General features: G+C 43.1%; 1 protein-coding gene across 13 annotated transcripts in view; it reads right to left on the reverse strand.

Moving 5' to 3' along the window:
• Nucleotides 1-3012: 3012 nt before the first annotated feature.
• The window catches only part of BIN1 (bridging integrator 1), a 115354-nt gene continuing 101438 nt past the window's right edge, over nucleotides 3013-16928 (reverse strand). For 5 of the 13 annotated variants that reach the window (XM_069732661.1, XM_069732664.1, XM_069732662.1 and 2 more), the window contains 5 exons: nucleotides 16486-16584; nucleotides 14937-15014; nucleotides 13998-14108; nucleotides 11196-11297; nucleotides 3013-9649 (listed from right to left, as the gene is read on the reverse strand). In XM_069732661.1, the coding sequence (XP_069588762.1) occupies nucleotides 9542-9649; nucleotides 11196-11297; nucleotides 13998-14108; nucleotides 14937-15014; nucleotides 16486-16584 (498 nt within the window). In that variant the 3' untranslated portion in view covers nucleotides 3013-9541. The remainder of the gene's footprint in view (nucleotides 9650-11195; nucleotides 11298-13997; nucleotides 14109-14936; nucleotides 15015-16485; nucleotides 16585-16928) is intronic. The other 8 variants (XM_069732669.1, XM_069732671.1, XM_069732675.1 and 5 more) reach the window with 2 other exon arrangements.

Consider the following 16928-nt stretch of genomic DNA (forward strand, 5'->3'; position numbering starts at 1 on the left):
ACGTTCTTGCCACACACGCGTAAGGGCGTCTGCTGTGAGTGAATAACGTCTGCGATTCCCTGTTTTAAGTGATTAATGTCATTGATACGTTCAATGTAAACATGTTGCTTCACATGACCCCAAATGTAAAAGTCTAAGGGCGTCGGGTCCGGGGATCGTGGTGGCCATGGCTTGACAGAACCCTTGCCTATCCACCGCCGGGGGAATGTTCTATCCAGAAACTCACGAACAATGGTGGCGTAGTGTGGAGGAGCGCCGTCTTGTTCAGAGATGATACCTTCTGGAAATTGTGGCACTGCATACAATTCCAACATGTCAAGATGGAAGGTCACCTCATCGCTAAACTCAATCTTCTGCAAAAATCTTGCATCATTGACGATCTCATGAAGCATATCTGTAGCAAACGCGCATCGTTTGGGTCTATCCGCCGGTTTGATAGCGTGCAACAGCCGCAATTTGTACCCCGTAACACCTTATGAACTGTAGTCTTGCTTAGGTGTAACTCTCGAGCACATGCACGCACAGACTTTTTAGGGCTCCTTAGGTAGCTATACTGTATAGCCTCTACAGGCACCAAAATATAAACTATAAATAGATCCTGCGACTGGTCAAAAGTGCACCATGACTTTACGGACACACTCTATATATTATTTTTACCATAATAATTGTGAGATGCATTTGCACCTTTCTTCTCATTATATTATTTGTTTCCATCATTTATCCCTTGTGTATGTCATCTGTATAATTGTGGTGACTGTTTCTGCATAGGAATTTCTCTGCCTTCATCTCCCTACCTTTCTTATCTATTTTTATTGCTTTTAATTAATTCTCAAAGAAAGATTTGTTAATTTTTACCATTTGGGTGTCACGTGCTTTCCTTTCTTTGGGTTAAAAGCTTGGTTCTTGTATTCTGGTTATGTATTCAGGTACTTATTGTGGTTCTGGTGAAATATTCATGTACTGAGGTGGTTCTGGTGACGTAGTCATGTACTGATGGTGGGTCTATTGATGTATTCATATACTGATGGTGATACGAATGATGCATTCATGTACTAATGGTGGTTCTGCTGACATTTTTATGGTAGTTCTGGTGAAGTATTAATTTACTGATGATTAGTGATGAGCGAATATACTCGTTGCTCAGGTGATCTCTGAGTATTTGTTAGTGTTCGGAGATTTAGTTTTCATCACTGCAGCTGAATGATTTACAGCTACTATCCAGCCTGAGTACATGTGGGGGTTGCCTGGTTGCTAGGGAATCCCCACATGTAATCAAGCTGGCTAGTAGCTGTAAATCATTCAGCTGAGCGATGAAAACGAAATCTCCGAGCACTAAAAAATACTCGGGAGACCACCCGAGCATGCTCAGGAAAACCCGAGCAACGAGTATATTCGCTCATCACTACTGATGATGTTTCTGGTGCCATATGCATGTACTATCAATGGCTCTGATGCTCTAATGAACTGATGATGCTTTTGGTTTTGTATTCATGCACTGATTATGGTTCTGGTGATTATTATATCACCAAAATCATCAACACTACATGAATACATCACCAGAACAACAATCACTACATAAATATGCCACTAGAACCGTAATTGTTGTGAATTCCGCTCTTGGGCTCCCTCCGGTGGTTGTAAGTGGCACTTTTGTGAGTTCTGCTCTTGGGCTCCCTCCGGTGGTTTTAAGTGGAATGGCTGCTCCTTGGATTTAGCAGTCTGCAGCTGCTTCCACTGATTGCCTTTCTGCTCGGCTATTTTTGCCTGGCTCTTTCCTTCAGCCAGTGCCACTTGTCAATGGTTCCTGGTTGGATTCACATCTCTGCTTGGATCTCCCTGATATCCTGACCAGTTCAGCAAGATAAGTCCTTGCTTTGCTCTTTTCTGTCCACATGTTGTGGACTTATTTGTTCTGTACATTCTTTGTTTTTTTGTCCAGCTTGTCAGTATGGATTTATTCAGTTAAGCTGGAAGCTCTGGGAAGCAGATTTACCCTCCACACCTTTAGTCAGGTGTGGAGATTTTTGTAAACTCTGTGTGGATTTTTCTAGTTTTTTAATACTGACCGCACAGTATTCTGTCCTGTTCTATCTATTTAGCTAGACTGGCCTCCTCTGCTATATCCTGGTTTCATTCTACGTATGTCATTTCCCTCTCCACTCACAGTCATTATTTGTGGGGGGCTGTCTATCCTTTGGGGATTTTCTCTGAGGCAAGATAGCTTTCCTGTTTCTATCTTTAGGGGTAGTTAGTTCTCCGGCTGTGACGAGGTGTCTAGGGAGTGACAGGAACATCCCACGGCTACTGCTAGTGTTGTGTTAAGCTTAGGAACTGCGGTCAGTACAGGTACCACCTCCTTCAGAGCTCGTCCCATGTTGCTCCTAAACCACCAGTTCATAACACGTAATACATCACCAGAACCACTATCAGTACATGAATACATCACGAGAACCACCATCAATACATGAATACATCACGAGAACCACCATCGATACATGAATACAGCACCAGAACCACTATCAATACATGAATATATCACCAGATGTAGCTGGAGTACTTACTTTGACAAGATGAGTTCAGCTGAGCTCAGAAAATACTCATTTATTTCAGGATGGTATAAAGATTTGAACATGGATTTCCAAGCAAGTAGACCAGCCTCATCAGGCTGGGCTCACTATATTAGTTCCACCAGGCTCCGCTTTTTGCACAATGCAAACTCAATGTATCACAGCCGATACAAAAATGTATCAATGTTTATCAGGCTTTTAGACTATGCATGAAACATTGTGATCTGGTCCCCGGACCGGCACCTGAACCTGCCCAGTGCAACAACTGGTGTGCGGACTGGTGTGAGCGATCCCAATACAAAAAACTGGGTTCAAAAAATTTAGGGTTGTAGGATAAGGAAGAAACGAGGGTTGTGAAGTAGCCTGTCTAACAGAGTTTGGGCTGATTGATTGCTTTTGATTTGGGACACGAGTTCGCCGGCAGTAAGAGGCGGAGGCGGTCAGCTGGGGATAACTCTTTATTGGATGTAACATAACAGGTGAACAGGGGTAACAATGTATTCAGGACAAGCCGATACCTGAGCCAAAACACACAGTAGGACTCCATCCCCTTTTGAATTGATCTTTTTCTCCGCTTTTGTTTTCTGCCTGTCCTCCTAATCTGCATCAGCGTCATGATAAATGCCGACGCCTTATGCGATATCAGTAATTGACACTTCTAGAATATACATGACCAGTACTCTGAGAAACGTACAATTTTTTTCCCCTGTAAACTTAACCCCTTGTTTTCTTTCTGTCACTTTTAAAATGAGCCGTCAGCCTGTTCACAGCGGAAGCCGACATTTTTTTCTTGGACTGGGGCAATAGTTCAGCAAACAAATCCAAAAACTACCATAAGGCACAGTGGAGGGGCACGGTCACGGATCAGCAAAGAATGGCGCATGGGCGACAAGCAGTTAAAGTGTTACATTGTATTTGCTACATTTGTGTCAATAAATAACCGGCACATTAGGACGACACATGCGCTGCCTTGTATCGTATTTATAGATATTGCATGTGTCAGGCCGGTGGCCCCCTGTTACGTGAGCCCCTGGTGCCCCGCGCTATTTTACTTACTGAAATGATGAGTAGAATATATTAATCCGGCGTGAAAATGGCGGCTTCCGCTGCGTCTTGGCGGCCGGACGCCTGAAATTCCCAATATCTAATATAGACTATGTGCCATAAATATATTCTGTGCTCCGCTCTTCCTTCCATTGTCATAGTGTTTGTTACAAAATAATAATAATAGTCAACAAATATATATAATGTAATATGCTGCAGACCGGTCAAGTAATGCAATACCATGTGTGTATTAGTCACAGCAGCGTCTGCGGCAGAGCGGCGGCCGTACTTTGGATAACGTGTTCCTGGGTTCGTCCTACGTACATAACACGCTCACAACGTCCCTCGCGGGTCACATAATACAGTATAAAATCATCACAGTTCTGTTAGCTATGAATGAACACGCACACACAAACAGTCCTTATAAAAAAAAACCCACAAAGGGTTAATGGGGGTCTGCGGCGGAAGATCATGGGGAGGAGCCATGGAAGCCTTAGGGGCAGTGCTTACAATGCGGTGGCGGGGTCAAGCTGAAATGATCAACATTTCGGAACCTTTAAAATGGTCATCGGTCATTTAGCGCCACAGACGATCTCCGAAATAAATATCGTACACTCAAGTGCCTGTATCCTGGAAGCTGCAATGGAGGGAACCAGGAGATTGTTTATAAATGACTGAACAAGTAAAATCAGAGATATTAGTGCCAAATTCTGACAGATTATCCCAGAGCACTGACCTATTATCTCAGAGCACTGACTTATCCCACAGCACTGACTTACTATCCCACAGAACTGATTTATTATCCCACAGCACTGACCTATTATCTCAGAGCACTGACCTATTATCTCAGAGCACTGACTTATTATCCCAGAGCACTGACTTATTATCCCAGAGCACTGACCTAATATCCCAGAGCACTGACCTATTATCTCAGAGCACTGACTTATCCCAGATCACTGACTTATTATCCCAGAGCACTGACCTAATATCCCAGAGCACTGACTTATTATCCCACAGCACTGACCTAATATCTCAGAGCACTGACTTATTATCCCAGAGGACTGACTTATTATCCCAGAGCACTAACCTAATATCCCAGAGCACTGACTTATTATCCCAGAGCACTGACCTAATATCTCAGAGCACTGACTTATCCCACAGCACTGACTTACTATCCCACAGAACTGATTTATTATCCCACAGCACTGACCTATTATCTTAGAGCACTGACTTATTATCCCAGAGCACTGACCTATTATCTCAGAGCATTGACCTAACATCCCAGAGCACTGACCTATTATCTCAGAGCACTGACTTAATATCCCAGAGCACTGACTTACTATCCCATATCACTGACCTAATATCCAAGAGCACTGACAAATTATCCTACAGCACTGACTTATTATCCCAGAGCACTAATCTAATATTCCAGAGCACTGACTTATTATTTCAAAGCACTGACTTATTATCCCATAGCAATGACCTAATATCCCAGAGCACTCACTTATCTCAGAGCACTGACAAATTATCCTACAGCACTGACTTATTATCTCAGAGTACTGAATTATCACAAAGCAATCACTTTGTATCTTAAACAAGCACTGATTTATTATCTCAAAGAAGTGTATTAATATCTTGAAGCAATTACTTATCTCAGAGCAACAAATTATTGTCTCAGAGCATTGACATTGAATCTTAAAGCACTGATTTATTATCTCAGAGCAATTAATTAATACCTAGGATCACAGACTTAACCGAGTACTGAATTATCTCAAATGCACTGACTTAGTAGCTCAGAAAACTGATTTTGTATTTCCAACACATTCTTATTATGTCAGAGCACTGATTTATTGTCTTGGCACAGTGACTTATTATCTCAGAGTCGTGACCTATTGTTTTGGAGCCCTGACTTTGTATCTCAACATACTGACTTGATAGCTCAGAGCACAGATTTATTAGCACACAGTTGATTGATCTCTTATATTGCCTCAGTCACAATCAACTCACCTCAAATTACTCAATTATCATTACTGTGAAATATTCTCATCCACTGACTTATCATCTCAGTCATTAACCCATTATAGAGCACAAACTATCTAAGTGAGTGACTGAGATGACATTTTGGTTTGCAGAAATAATCTAATCTGAAAACACTCATTTATTCTCTACGATTTCTGAGATATTGTCTCCGTCACTGACTCAGATCCAGAGAACTAGATTAGTATCTGAAAGTACAGCTGATAATACGTGAGATATTTATCTACATATCTAGGTACTGTGGGGGAAATAAGTATTTGATGCTGCTGATTTTGTAAGTTTCCCCCCCTACAAAGAATGGAGGGCTGTAATTTTTATCGTAGACTTCACATGTGAGAGACTGAATCGAAAAATAAAATCCAGAAATCACATTGTATGATTTTTAAATAATTAATTTGCTTTTTATTGCATGAAATAAGTATTTGATACAATAGAAAAAAACGAACTTAATATTTGGTACGTGTCATCTGGGGCTGATTCCGGACCTTTCTCAGAATCATCCTTACCCCACGAGGCGAGATCTTGCATGGAGCCCCAGACCGAAGAAGATTGACAGTCATCTTGTGTTTCTTCCATTTTCTAACAATTGCGCCATCAGTTGTTGCCTTCTCACCAAGCTGCTTGCCTATTGTCCTGTAGCCCATCCCAGCCTTGTGCAGGTGTACAATTGTGTCCCTGGTGTCCTTAGACAGCTCTTTGGTCTTGGCCGTGGTGGAGAGGTTGGAGTGCGATTGTGTGTGGACAGGTGTGTTTTACACAGGTAACGAGGTCAAACAGGAGCAATTAATCCAGGTAATGAGTGCAGAGTAGGAGGCTTCTTAGGCTATGTGCACACGTAGAATGGTCCACTACGGATTTTTCCGCAGCGGATTTGATAAATCCACAGGGCAAAAACACTGCGTTTTCCTGAAGATTTACCGCGTTTTTTGTGCGGATTCCGCTGCGGTTTTACACCTGCGGTTTTCTATACTGGAGCAGCTGTAAAACCGCTGCGGATTCCGTAGAAAGAAGTGACATGCTGTGGAATGTAAACCGCTGCGTTTCCGCACGTTTTTTTCCGCAGCATGTGCAATGCGTTTTCTGTTTCCCATAGGTTTACATTATACTGTAAACTCATGGGAAACTGCTGCGGATCCGCAGCAAAATCCGCATCGTGTGCACAGAGCCTGACAGAAAAACTAACGGGTCTGTGAGAGCAGAATTCTCGCCGGTCGGTCGGTGACCAAATACTTATTTCATGTAATAAAATGCACATTAATGATGTAACAATCCTACAACGTGATTTTCTGGTTTTTTATTTTTAGGTTCTGTCTCTCACAGGTGACGTGTACCTACGATAACAATTACAGATCTCTCCAATCTTTGTAGGTGGGAAAACTGCAACATTGGCAGAATATCAAATGTTTATTTTCCCCACTGTAAATGATCTTCCAATGATAAATATCTCAAGTCTACGACTTCAGCGGTTTCTCAGATTTCTGAGCTAATATCTCAGTCACAGACTATTCCGGGAGGCCTGTGATGCATTTTTCAGTTATTGATAAAGGACAATAACTCACCAGAGCTCTGAGATCTTCAGCCGTGAAGACAATGTTGACGTATCTGCGACCCTGAGTAATAATCTCAGTCTCTGACTTATTGTCTCAGAGCACTACACTATTATCTCAGATCTGTCCATGGCTACGTCTGACTCTCTTCAGAATGCTGAGATGTAATCTTAGAATCAGATTCATAACGTTTCCCTTCCCCCCTTGTCTGACCCCTGTGGGCACTGACTTACTATCTCAGAGCTGTAAAGTACTGAGCCGTGACATAACAGCTCCTGCCACTGGGATAATATCTGCGTTTCTTCTTCTATCACAATGTTTCTTCCTCATTGTCTGCTCTTTACTTGTCAATCTGTGGGGTCGACCACTCTTTGGGGTCCTACAATCACACAGACCACCTGGACTAAGGTGGAAGCTGCCGCTATATATTCTTCCTGGGATCCAGCCCACCGAAGCACATAGCGCATGCAGTCTGCGGCCCGCTCCATGAAACATTTGGACACTTCGGGTTTGTGTGTAAGAATATTTGCTTAATAATTCAGAAAAAGAAGCCAAAGGCCACGGAGACGCCACAATGAGATATATATTTAATTACAATCATCAGAAATACTTCCAATCTCAATCAGATCGTACAGAACAATCCAGCACGCAAAACTTCATAACTACTGACTAAAGGGGAAAAAAAAGAAATCTAAACTTTGTCTCAAAACTTTTTTCTGATTTGGAAAATTATTGGACGCTGGGAACATTTTCACAATTTAGAGGTCCCAATCCCAAGTTTGGCCGAACAGAAATCATTAGAAGAATGTGCGGTCACCATCAATGGTGTAAATCATGCAACCGCGTAGAGTTCACGCCAATCCATGGGTTCAGCACTGACGCTCAGCATTTTCTTTCTTAGGACCCTCAAGCATAAAGTTACCATTTTCCTGGACCCCAAGAGAGGAAAGATACACGGTGAGTAATAGTGTGAAATGCCCACCTCTCTATGATGGCATCGCAAGGTCCCGTCTTACAATTAGGGCATCGCCCCTCCAGGATGGGACACGGGACACAGTGGTTGATCATGTGGAGAATGCAACCACATAGGCAAACTAGGTCCATATTCAAATATGCACATTTTACAGGATTTTTTTATCTACATTTTTGCACTTTTTTTTTTAACAAAAATTATAATCTTTGAAATGTTCAGTTTAACTTGGATGCCTAATAATTCATTTAAGCCTAAATTCAATTATATGGCGTCTCCCATGTTTCTGAACCTTTACCCTTCTCCTTACATGTTTCTTATGTTTTCTGTTGCGCTTGTGGGAATATATGTCCGGATTCTAGACAGTACGAGGAGCCCCGGTATCCCAAAGAAGCAAGGATGTAGATATGCAGTATTAAATTAACCAAAAATCGTGGAGTTCCCTGCCATCACCTTATACAAAAATCTATAAAAAAAAAAAAAAGACAACACCCCCCATTGAATACTCCCACCCTGTGACCTGGCTGAAGAACCTGAAACAAGTCTGTGCAGTGCAGAGAGTCAGTCTACTGTACAGTAGAACGGGAGGCCACCTGAACTATCACAATAGAAACTACATGGCATAATCAATGTAACACTAATCTTATGTGTATACATTCCCACAGGAGTTAGGCTTTAATATATGCCAGGATTCTAGACAGTACGAGGAGCACCGGAATCCCAAAAAAGCAAGGATGTAGATCTGCAATATTAAATTTACCAAAAATCGTGGAGTTTCCTGCCATCACTTTATACAAAATCTATAAAAAAAAGAAAAGAAAAGACAACACCCCCCATTGAATACTCCCACCCTGTGACCTGGCGCAGAGCTGTCCAAATATTTGATGGCTTTATTAGAGCAATGGAGAATGGGCAGACAATGGTGGAGGCAACACACGAGGATATTCATTGGATCAATGGCGTGGCACAAAGTAAGTGGCCGTTCCTCATCTCCGACGGCGGCTATGCACAGCAGAGGTGGCCATGTTGGCATCAGTAGGCGCTAGGAGACCGATGATGATTGGACGATGGCAGATGCACATTGTACAATTCACACCCCATTTGGCATTCTTACACAACATCCAAAATCATAGGGGGACCCTCCGCAACAATCGACCTGTAACAGACCCAATCTCCTCCGCTGGTGGAAATGGGGGCACAAACGTACATTGTTATGAGCATTCCAGGAACTGTATCTATTGACTATACTTGCGTCTATTATTGAACGGAACCTTTAAGTTGACACTTGTAGGGTTAATTGTTCATAGGGTAGACGTGGTTTGATAATTTTCACAGAAAATTTGCATTATATCCCCGAGATAAAGGGCCGGTCTTCCTCACTGGTATTTCTCTGTAAAGTTTTCTGGGAAGACGCCTTTGTGTTGATCGAACTCCTTATTCTGAAGCCAATCGCTCTCCTTAATTCCCATCAGCCAACCTTCATCCTGCAAAAGACGGCGATGAGACAAAGGGCCGCAAGGAAGGGGTTTGGTTTTTTTTGCATTTTAGGAGAAGGAGAACATAAGGCTGTGATCTCCAATCTGTGGACCTGACATATGATGGAAAACTACAACTCCCAGCAGACTTGAGACATAGATAATGCCTCCCTATTGAAAATGACTCCACCACTTTGCCCAATATTGTCACACCCCACTCGTTTTAGGACTCAGACATGATTTGCAGAACGTTCTAGATCAGCGTTTCCCCATCTCCACTCCTCACGGTTCATCTCCAGATCTAATATTCAAGATTTCCTTAGTATTGCACAGGTGAGAGAACTTGTGGCAATTTCTGAAGCCTTAATAATAATTCCACCACCTGTGTAATACTGAGAAAATCCTGAAAACATGACGTGTTGGGGCCGTGAGGATTGGAGTTTGGGAAGCACTAATCTAAATAATGAAAAACTTGTCAATTAGGTTCCTAAAGTAAAACAGAGATGAGCAAATCTTTTAAAACTCAGATTCTGCAAATTCTTTCCAAAAATCGAACATGCAAATTGATTTGCCAGGAATCACAATGCTGCAAAATCTCCACTTGTCCTGAAACAAGCGTGTAACACTCTGAGTTCTCCTAGGACTGAATCCAGCTCATTTCCAGGTGTTTAGCACAAACCCAGCTTCAGTAATTTACCTTTGTATTTGTATGACTATGGGTAAATGGATGTAGATTTTAGAGATGTAAATCACGGCTGTGCTGTCACAAACTATCTGTAATGTTTCGTTAGTATTTTATGGCTTTCCCGTCCTATTTCTATTGCTTAGATATGATGTGTTCTCACTATCCAGATCCAACACAAAATGACTGCTGCCTTCCCTGCCTCGGCTTTTATACAGGCTACGATGGTCCCTCCTGGTTGGCTGCACTATACCATGTGATGTGATCGATGCCCAGGCTTGTGGTCATGTGAGCCTTCTCTGGCTGATGCAATCCTCTGCAATGTGTAAAATGACAATTCATGCAGTCAAAAATTAATCACATTCATCTACTTCAGTGAACTCCAGAAATTTTTGGCATCAATTCTGTTCACAATAAATTGACTCATTCCTGAAAAGCAATAAGCTGCTGCGCATTTTTCGTGGATATCAGCAGCTGATTTCTGTCCAATATTCTCTTAAGGAACTGGGCGTGGCCACGTAGTTACAATGTTGCAATTTATGAATCAACACAACAGTTCTTGGTGTCTGCAGATATTACACAGGCTGGAAGCATCTGAGCTTTACTCTATGGAGGGGTTAATGTGACCCAGCCCTCGGTGAACCCCAACCAGTCACATCTATGAATTGTGGCCAGAATTTATGACATTTGGAGCCACAGTTCCTGTATTTTGGTGGCAGAGAGAGGACAATGTCTCCTTCACCCAGAGCGACCATAAAGGATTTCTTGTCTCTTTCTAACCTTATACAAGGGTTGGGGGGGATTTCCTATCTGACACGACCACTTCCATATCTATAGGCGCCATACTGTCAGGTCCGCTCTAGCTGCGCTCACCTGCTCTTCTGGGTTGTCGAAATGGGTTACTAGAACGATGTCTCCAGATTTCAAGTTTAGCTCGTCATTGTCGGTTGCTCCATAGTCATGTTGGGCCCGAACCTGAAGAATGAAGGATAAATGAACAAACGTGTGTCTCTACAAGGAGCGCGATAACGGGTGTAAGGCATTTACAGCAAACTTGGCTGGTTTCACATTTGCATTTTTTGCTGCAGCGTTTGTACCGCATATAAACACATGCGTCGTGTTTTTCTATATTTAACATTAAAAACGCATGCGGTTTTTTTTTGTTCGCGTTTTGCCGCATTTGACGACGCATGCGTCTTTTTGTCTCTTGCGGCTTGGCGCGGAAATGCAACATGTAGTATTTTTAGAGGCGTCTATTTGCCGCCAGGAAACGCATGCGTTCGATTGCGCACGGTTTGCGTAAAAAAAAAAAGCATCGCATGCGTTTTTAAGCACATGCGTTTGGTTGCGTTTTTGAACGCATGCGTTTCAATAGAGAAAAACAAGTCTAGACACTGATAAGCCACCCCCCACCATCAAGGTGATAAAGGGATCCAAACCCTAACTCTAAGGGCCCCTTTCCACTTGTGAGGAAAACGGACGAGTGCAATCCGATAAAAAATCGGATTGCACTCGGACCAATGTTTTTCAATAGGTGACAATCCATTTGCGATTTTTTTCCCAGCCGAAATCGGACCGAGAAAAATCTGTGTCGGCTGAGAAAAAAAATCGCAGCATGCTGCGTATTGCTGAGATTCTCGGACGAGACTCGCCAATGCAAGTCAATGGGTGCGAGAAAAAAAACGCACAGCACTCGCACCATGCGAGTGCTGTCCGATTTTTACGCACCCGTGTCCTTAGAAAAGCCGGCAATTCAGCGCAGAGTACAGTAAAATCACACTGACAGGTTAGATGAGAGTAGATATATACACATAGAATAGGTATATATACATATATATATGTCAGGGAGACACCTATATATATATATTTATATTTAATGCAGCGCGAGATAGCTTTAAAGCTGGTAATTCAATTACCGGCTTTTGCTTTCTCCTTCACAAACCCGACATGATATGAGACCTGGTTTACATACAGTAAACCATCTCATATCACCATTTTTTTGGCATATTCCACACTACTAATGTCAGTAGTGTGTATATGCAAAATTTGGGCGTTCTAGCTATTATATTTAAGGGTTAAATGGCGGAAAAAATTGGCGTGGGCTCCCGCACAATTTTCTCCGCCAGAGTAGTAAAGCCAGTGACTGAGGGCAGATATTAATTTCCTGGAGAGGGTCCACGGTTATTGGCGCCCCCCTGGCTAAAAACACCTGCCCCCAGCCACCCCAGAAAAGGCACATCTGGAAGATGCGCCTATTCTGGCACTTGGCCACTCTCTTCCCATTCCCGTGTAGCGGTGGGATATGGGGTAATGAAGGGTTAATGCCACCTTGCTATTGTAAGGTGACATTAAGCCTAATTAATAATGGAGAGGCGTCAATTATGACACCTATCCATTATTAATCCAAAAAGTTCCCACGATCTATGAACAGCCAGCAGAGGGCGCCTCACCACAAATGAAGCTAAATATAGCTCATTGATCTATATTTAGACTCATTCCCCGGGGTTTTGCAGCGAGGAGTAGCATTGCATTAGCAAAGCTCCTGGCTGCAAAATGTTTTAACCCCTTCAGAAGGATTTACATCGTTGGACTTTACAGATCTGTGGAAGGTAAGTATATTGTTGGTTTATTATTTTTTTTTTGTCACAGAACGAGGGTCTTCACTGAGTGGATTGGGCGTTAAATAAAAAATTACAACAACCTTTGTTTTTATTTCATTAAAATAATTTATAATAATGTGTTTGTGTATTTTTTTAACCCTTTACTAGTATTGAATTAATAATGGATAGGTGTCATAATTGACGCCTCTCCATTATTAATTTGGCTTAATGTCACCTTACAATAGCAAGGTGGCATTAACCCTTCATTACCCCATATCCCACCGCTACACGGGAATGGGAAGAGAGTGGCCAAGTGCCAGAATAGGCGCATCTTCCAGATGTGCCTTTTCTGGGGTGGCTGGGGGCAGATGTTTTTAGCCAGGGGGGGCCAATAACCGTGGACCCTCTCCAGGCTATTAATATCTGCCCTCAGTCACTGGCTTTACTACTCTGGAGGAGAAAATTGTGCGGGAGCCCACGCCAATTTTTTCCGCCATTTAACCCTTAAATATAATAGCTAGAACGCCCAAATTTTGCATATACACACTACTAACATTAGTAGTGTGGAATATGCAAAAAAAATGGTGATATGAGATGGTTTACTGTATGTAACCAGGTCTCATATCATGTCGGGTTTAGGAAGGAGAAAGCAAAAGCCGGTAATTGAATTACCAGCTTTAAAGCTATCTTGCGCTGCATTAAATATAAATATATATATATAGGTGTCTCCCTGACATATATATATGTATATATACCTATTCTATGTGTATATATCTACTCTAATCTAACCTGTCACTGTGATTTTACTGTACTCTGCGCTGAATTACCGGCTTTTCAAAGGACACGGGTGCGTAAAAATCGGACAGCAATACGGATGTCATACGGATGTTGCGATAAAAAAATCGCATGACACTCGCATGGCACTCGCAGACGTTACATCCGTTTTTTCGGTCCGTAAATCGGACCGTTTTTTTCTCACACAAGTGGAAAGGGGCCCTAACTCTGAGTTTTCCAGCTGTCTGGAAAATCTTGGCTCCATCTAGATGTGTTACAATAGACGAGCTGACAGTCCTACCTTATAGAGGAATCCCGGGGGCATGCTTGTCTTTGGGGGTGCGCTCTCTACTGTACCATTCACGGTAGCAGAGAACGTCTCAACGACGACGGCTGGCAGAGCGCTGGACTGCTGCGAATCAACAGGAGCGGAATGATACCGTCATATACAGAACAAATGTCACAAATGCAAAATGTAGTAAATGCATCTTCCACATTTCCTTTCTTGGGTTATTCCCATCTTGATAATCCTGTATTGCTGGATAGGACTTGTGCACACCAGCAATTTTGTAATTTACTGCTTACTAACATTTTCCACCATTCTTGAGATAATCACTTTTATTTACTGTTTGTTGCCTTGGAGACCGACCACCGCTGCTAGACAGCAGAACATATGCAGTGTTAACAAGTTTTTTTCCATTGAGCTTGTAAGCGCTGTTTTGAAGGTGGCCAGAAATGTTGGAGCGCGTTCCTGCTCCTGGCCAGTGTCTGTGCAGTGTTTGCAGCCTACACAGCAGTGGTGGTCGGTCTCCTAGGCAATCACCTGTAAACAAAAGTGTTAATATCTCACGAATGGCGGAAAATTTTAATATGCAGTAACTTGCAAGAGGGCATGCACTTACAATACTATCCGACACTATCCATCTAAAAAGCTGAAATGTATGAAGTATTCAACTCATTCTCATTCAGGTCTTTTCTGTCTTTTTCCTCATGACAACACTTCCTGGCCCCGTTCACGTCAGTGTTATCATAGGGACGCTGCATTTCACCTCAGTCAGGAGCCACCATTCATTTTTCTCGCACTGTTTAGAGAATGAAAGATCTGATTGGTTGTTGTGAAGTCCAGTGTCCCTATGACAACACTGAGCTGATGGACCCCAGGGCAGGAAGGGTTGTCAGAGGGACATAAAAATATTATTTGCAATTTTTACAGTAATTCCCATTTTTCTTTACAATTTACATTGGAATCTTTCTCCGCAGCCGCCGGTTTCACCTCCGCTTCTTTATTGGGTGTTGTGTCCGGGGCGGGCACTGATGGCTGAAACGGAAAAATCATTGAGAAGTCATTAAGTCACAAGAAGAGTCTTCACCAGAGAGTCCAGAAATGAAGAGCAGAAGAAATGAAATGGTCGGAGAAATATGGTCGATCTACAGTACGGGGACACTGCGGCCGCTCTCCGTTACAGAGATCTAATGGAGCAGATATAGGATTCACGAGGTGCTGGATGACCCGGAGATCATTACTGGGGACGTGTAACGTGCCATCGCTGAAACCCCTCGAAATCTGACACATAGCCCCTCCCACATATCATAACCCCACCCACAGACTAGAACTCCTCCCAGATATCATAACCCCTCCCACAGACTAGAGCCCCTCCCACATATCATAACCCCTCCCACATATAACCCCACCCACAGACTAGAACTCCTCCCATATATCATAACCCCTCCCACAGACTAGAACTCCTCCCATATATCATAACCCCTCCCACAAACTAGAACTCCTCCGATATATCATAACCCCTCCCACATATAACCCCACCCACAGACTAGAACTCCTCCTACATATCATACCCAACCCCACGCACAGACAAACTCCTCCCACATATCATAACCCCTCCCAGAGTAGAACTCCTCCCATATATCATAACCCACCCACAGACTAGAACTCCTCCCACATATCATAACTCCACCCACAGACTAGAACTCCTCCCACCTATCATAACCCCTCCTACATATAATTAGTACACTTTAGAACTATGACTCCTCCCACTGGACATAGTTTTATTAATAATCACTAAATATCCAGCCGTAAACTATGAGTAAACTATGACCAATAACCGTATTCATGGTTCCATCATCTTAAAGGGATTATCCACCTTCAGGAGCAAAAGATAGATATTCAATTATTTTATTTTTTTCACTTAAATCCATTTATTTTAAGCTAAAAATAGCATTTACAATTGGGTTTTAGTAAATGTCGGGCGGCTGCAGAATGAGTTAACTGAGAATTCCTCAGTGAGCTCGATATGACGGGAGAGTTTGTAACGCTTTTATCGTTTTCTGAGCTCCTCACAGCTGATTTATAACCACATCAATGTTGAATGTGCAGAGAAAAAATGAACTTTTAAAGACAAAACGTAGCAACATTTTTAGTGAACCTCAACATTAAATAGGATTTTTACACTCAAATACATAATTAAAAAGAAATTCCTAAAGATGAAGAATCCCTTTAATGTGAGAAAAATGGTGACAACAATGGACAGAAGCTTCCGCCAAGAGTCAGGCAGGATTCAGCGCGAGGCTCCGGCAGATCGCATCCTTCTCCGAGCCGGCGACAGACAGCAGAACCCGCTGCAGACGATCGGGAAGATCTTCTCTAGGAAATCCCATATTTGGGCGGCTCTGAGGGGCGCAGCAATGGTGCGAGGGGCTTCTGCCTGGCGGTCCCCGGGGATGAGCCGGACACTTTCCCTAATAACACCAATGTAATAAGAGGGGACACTTACTTGGTCAGACTCACTAGGGCCACTGGACCAGTCTACCACAAAGGTGGCATCGGCACTGCGGTCGCCCCGGTCCGAGCTGCCAGGCGGGTTCTGCTCAGGCTGGCAGCCGGGAGAAAGCACAAGACAAGATGGAGGAAGAATGAGGGAAGGAGGTTAGAAGAGACAACATGCAGGGAGCGAGGTCAAAACAACGGCTCCATCAGACCCGACTGCTCGGTGCCATCACAAAGCCTCATCCTACACGACAAAGCTCAGCGTCCAGGAGGAGGCGTAATGGCCCCTGGGCCCCGGCATCTGAGGGCCACATTACCAGCCTGCCACGCCGGAGGATCCGTATATCTGGCTCCTGGGGCAGAATTACGGGGGTTTCTATAGTTTGGGGGGAAAGGTGCTGCACTCATTATTCCTTGCTGTAAACTCGATTTTCCCCTCTTCAGGTTTCG

Source organism: Ranitomeya imitator, chromosome 7, assembly GCF_032444005.1.
Source record: "Ranitomeya imitator isolate aRanImi1 chromosome 7, aRanImi1.pri, whole genome shotgun sequence".
NCBI lineage: Eukaryota > Metazoa > Chordata > Amphibia > Anura > Dendrobatidae > Ranitomeya > Ranitomeya imitator.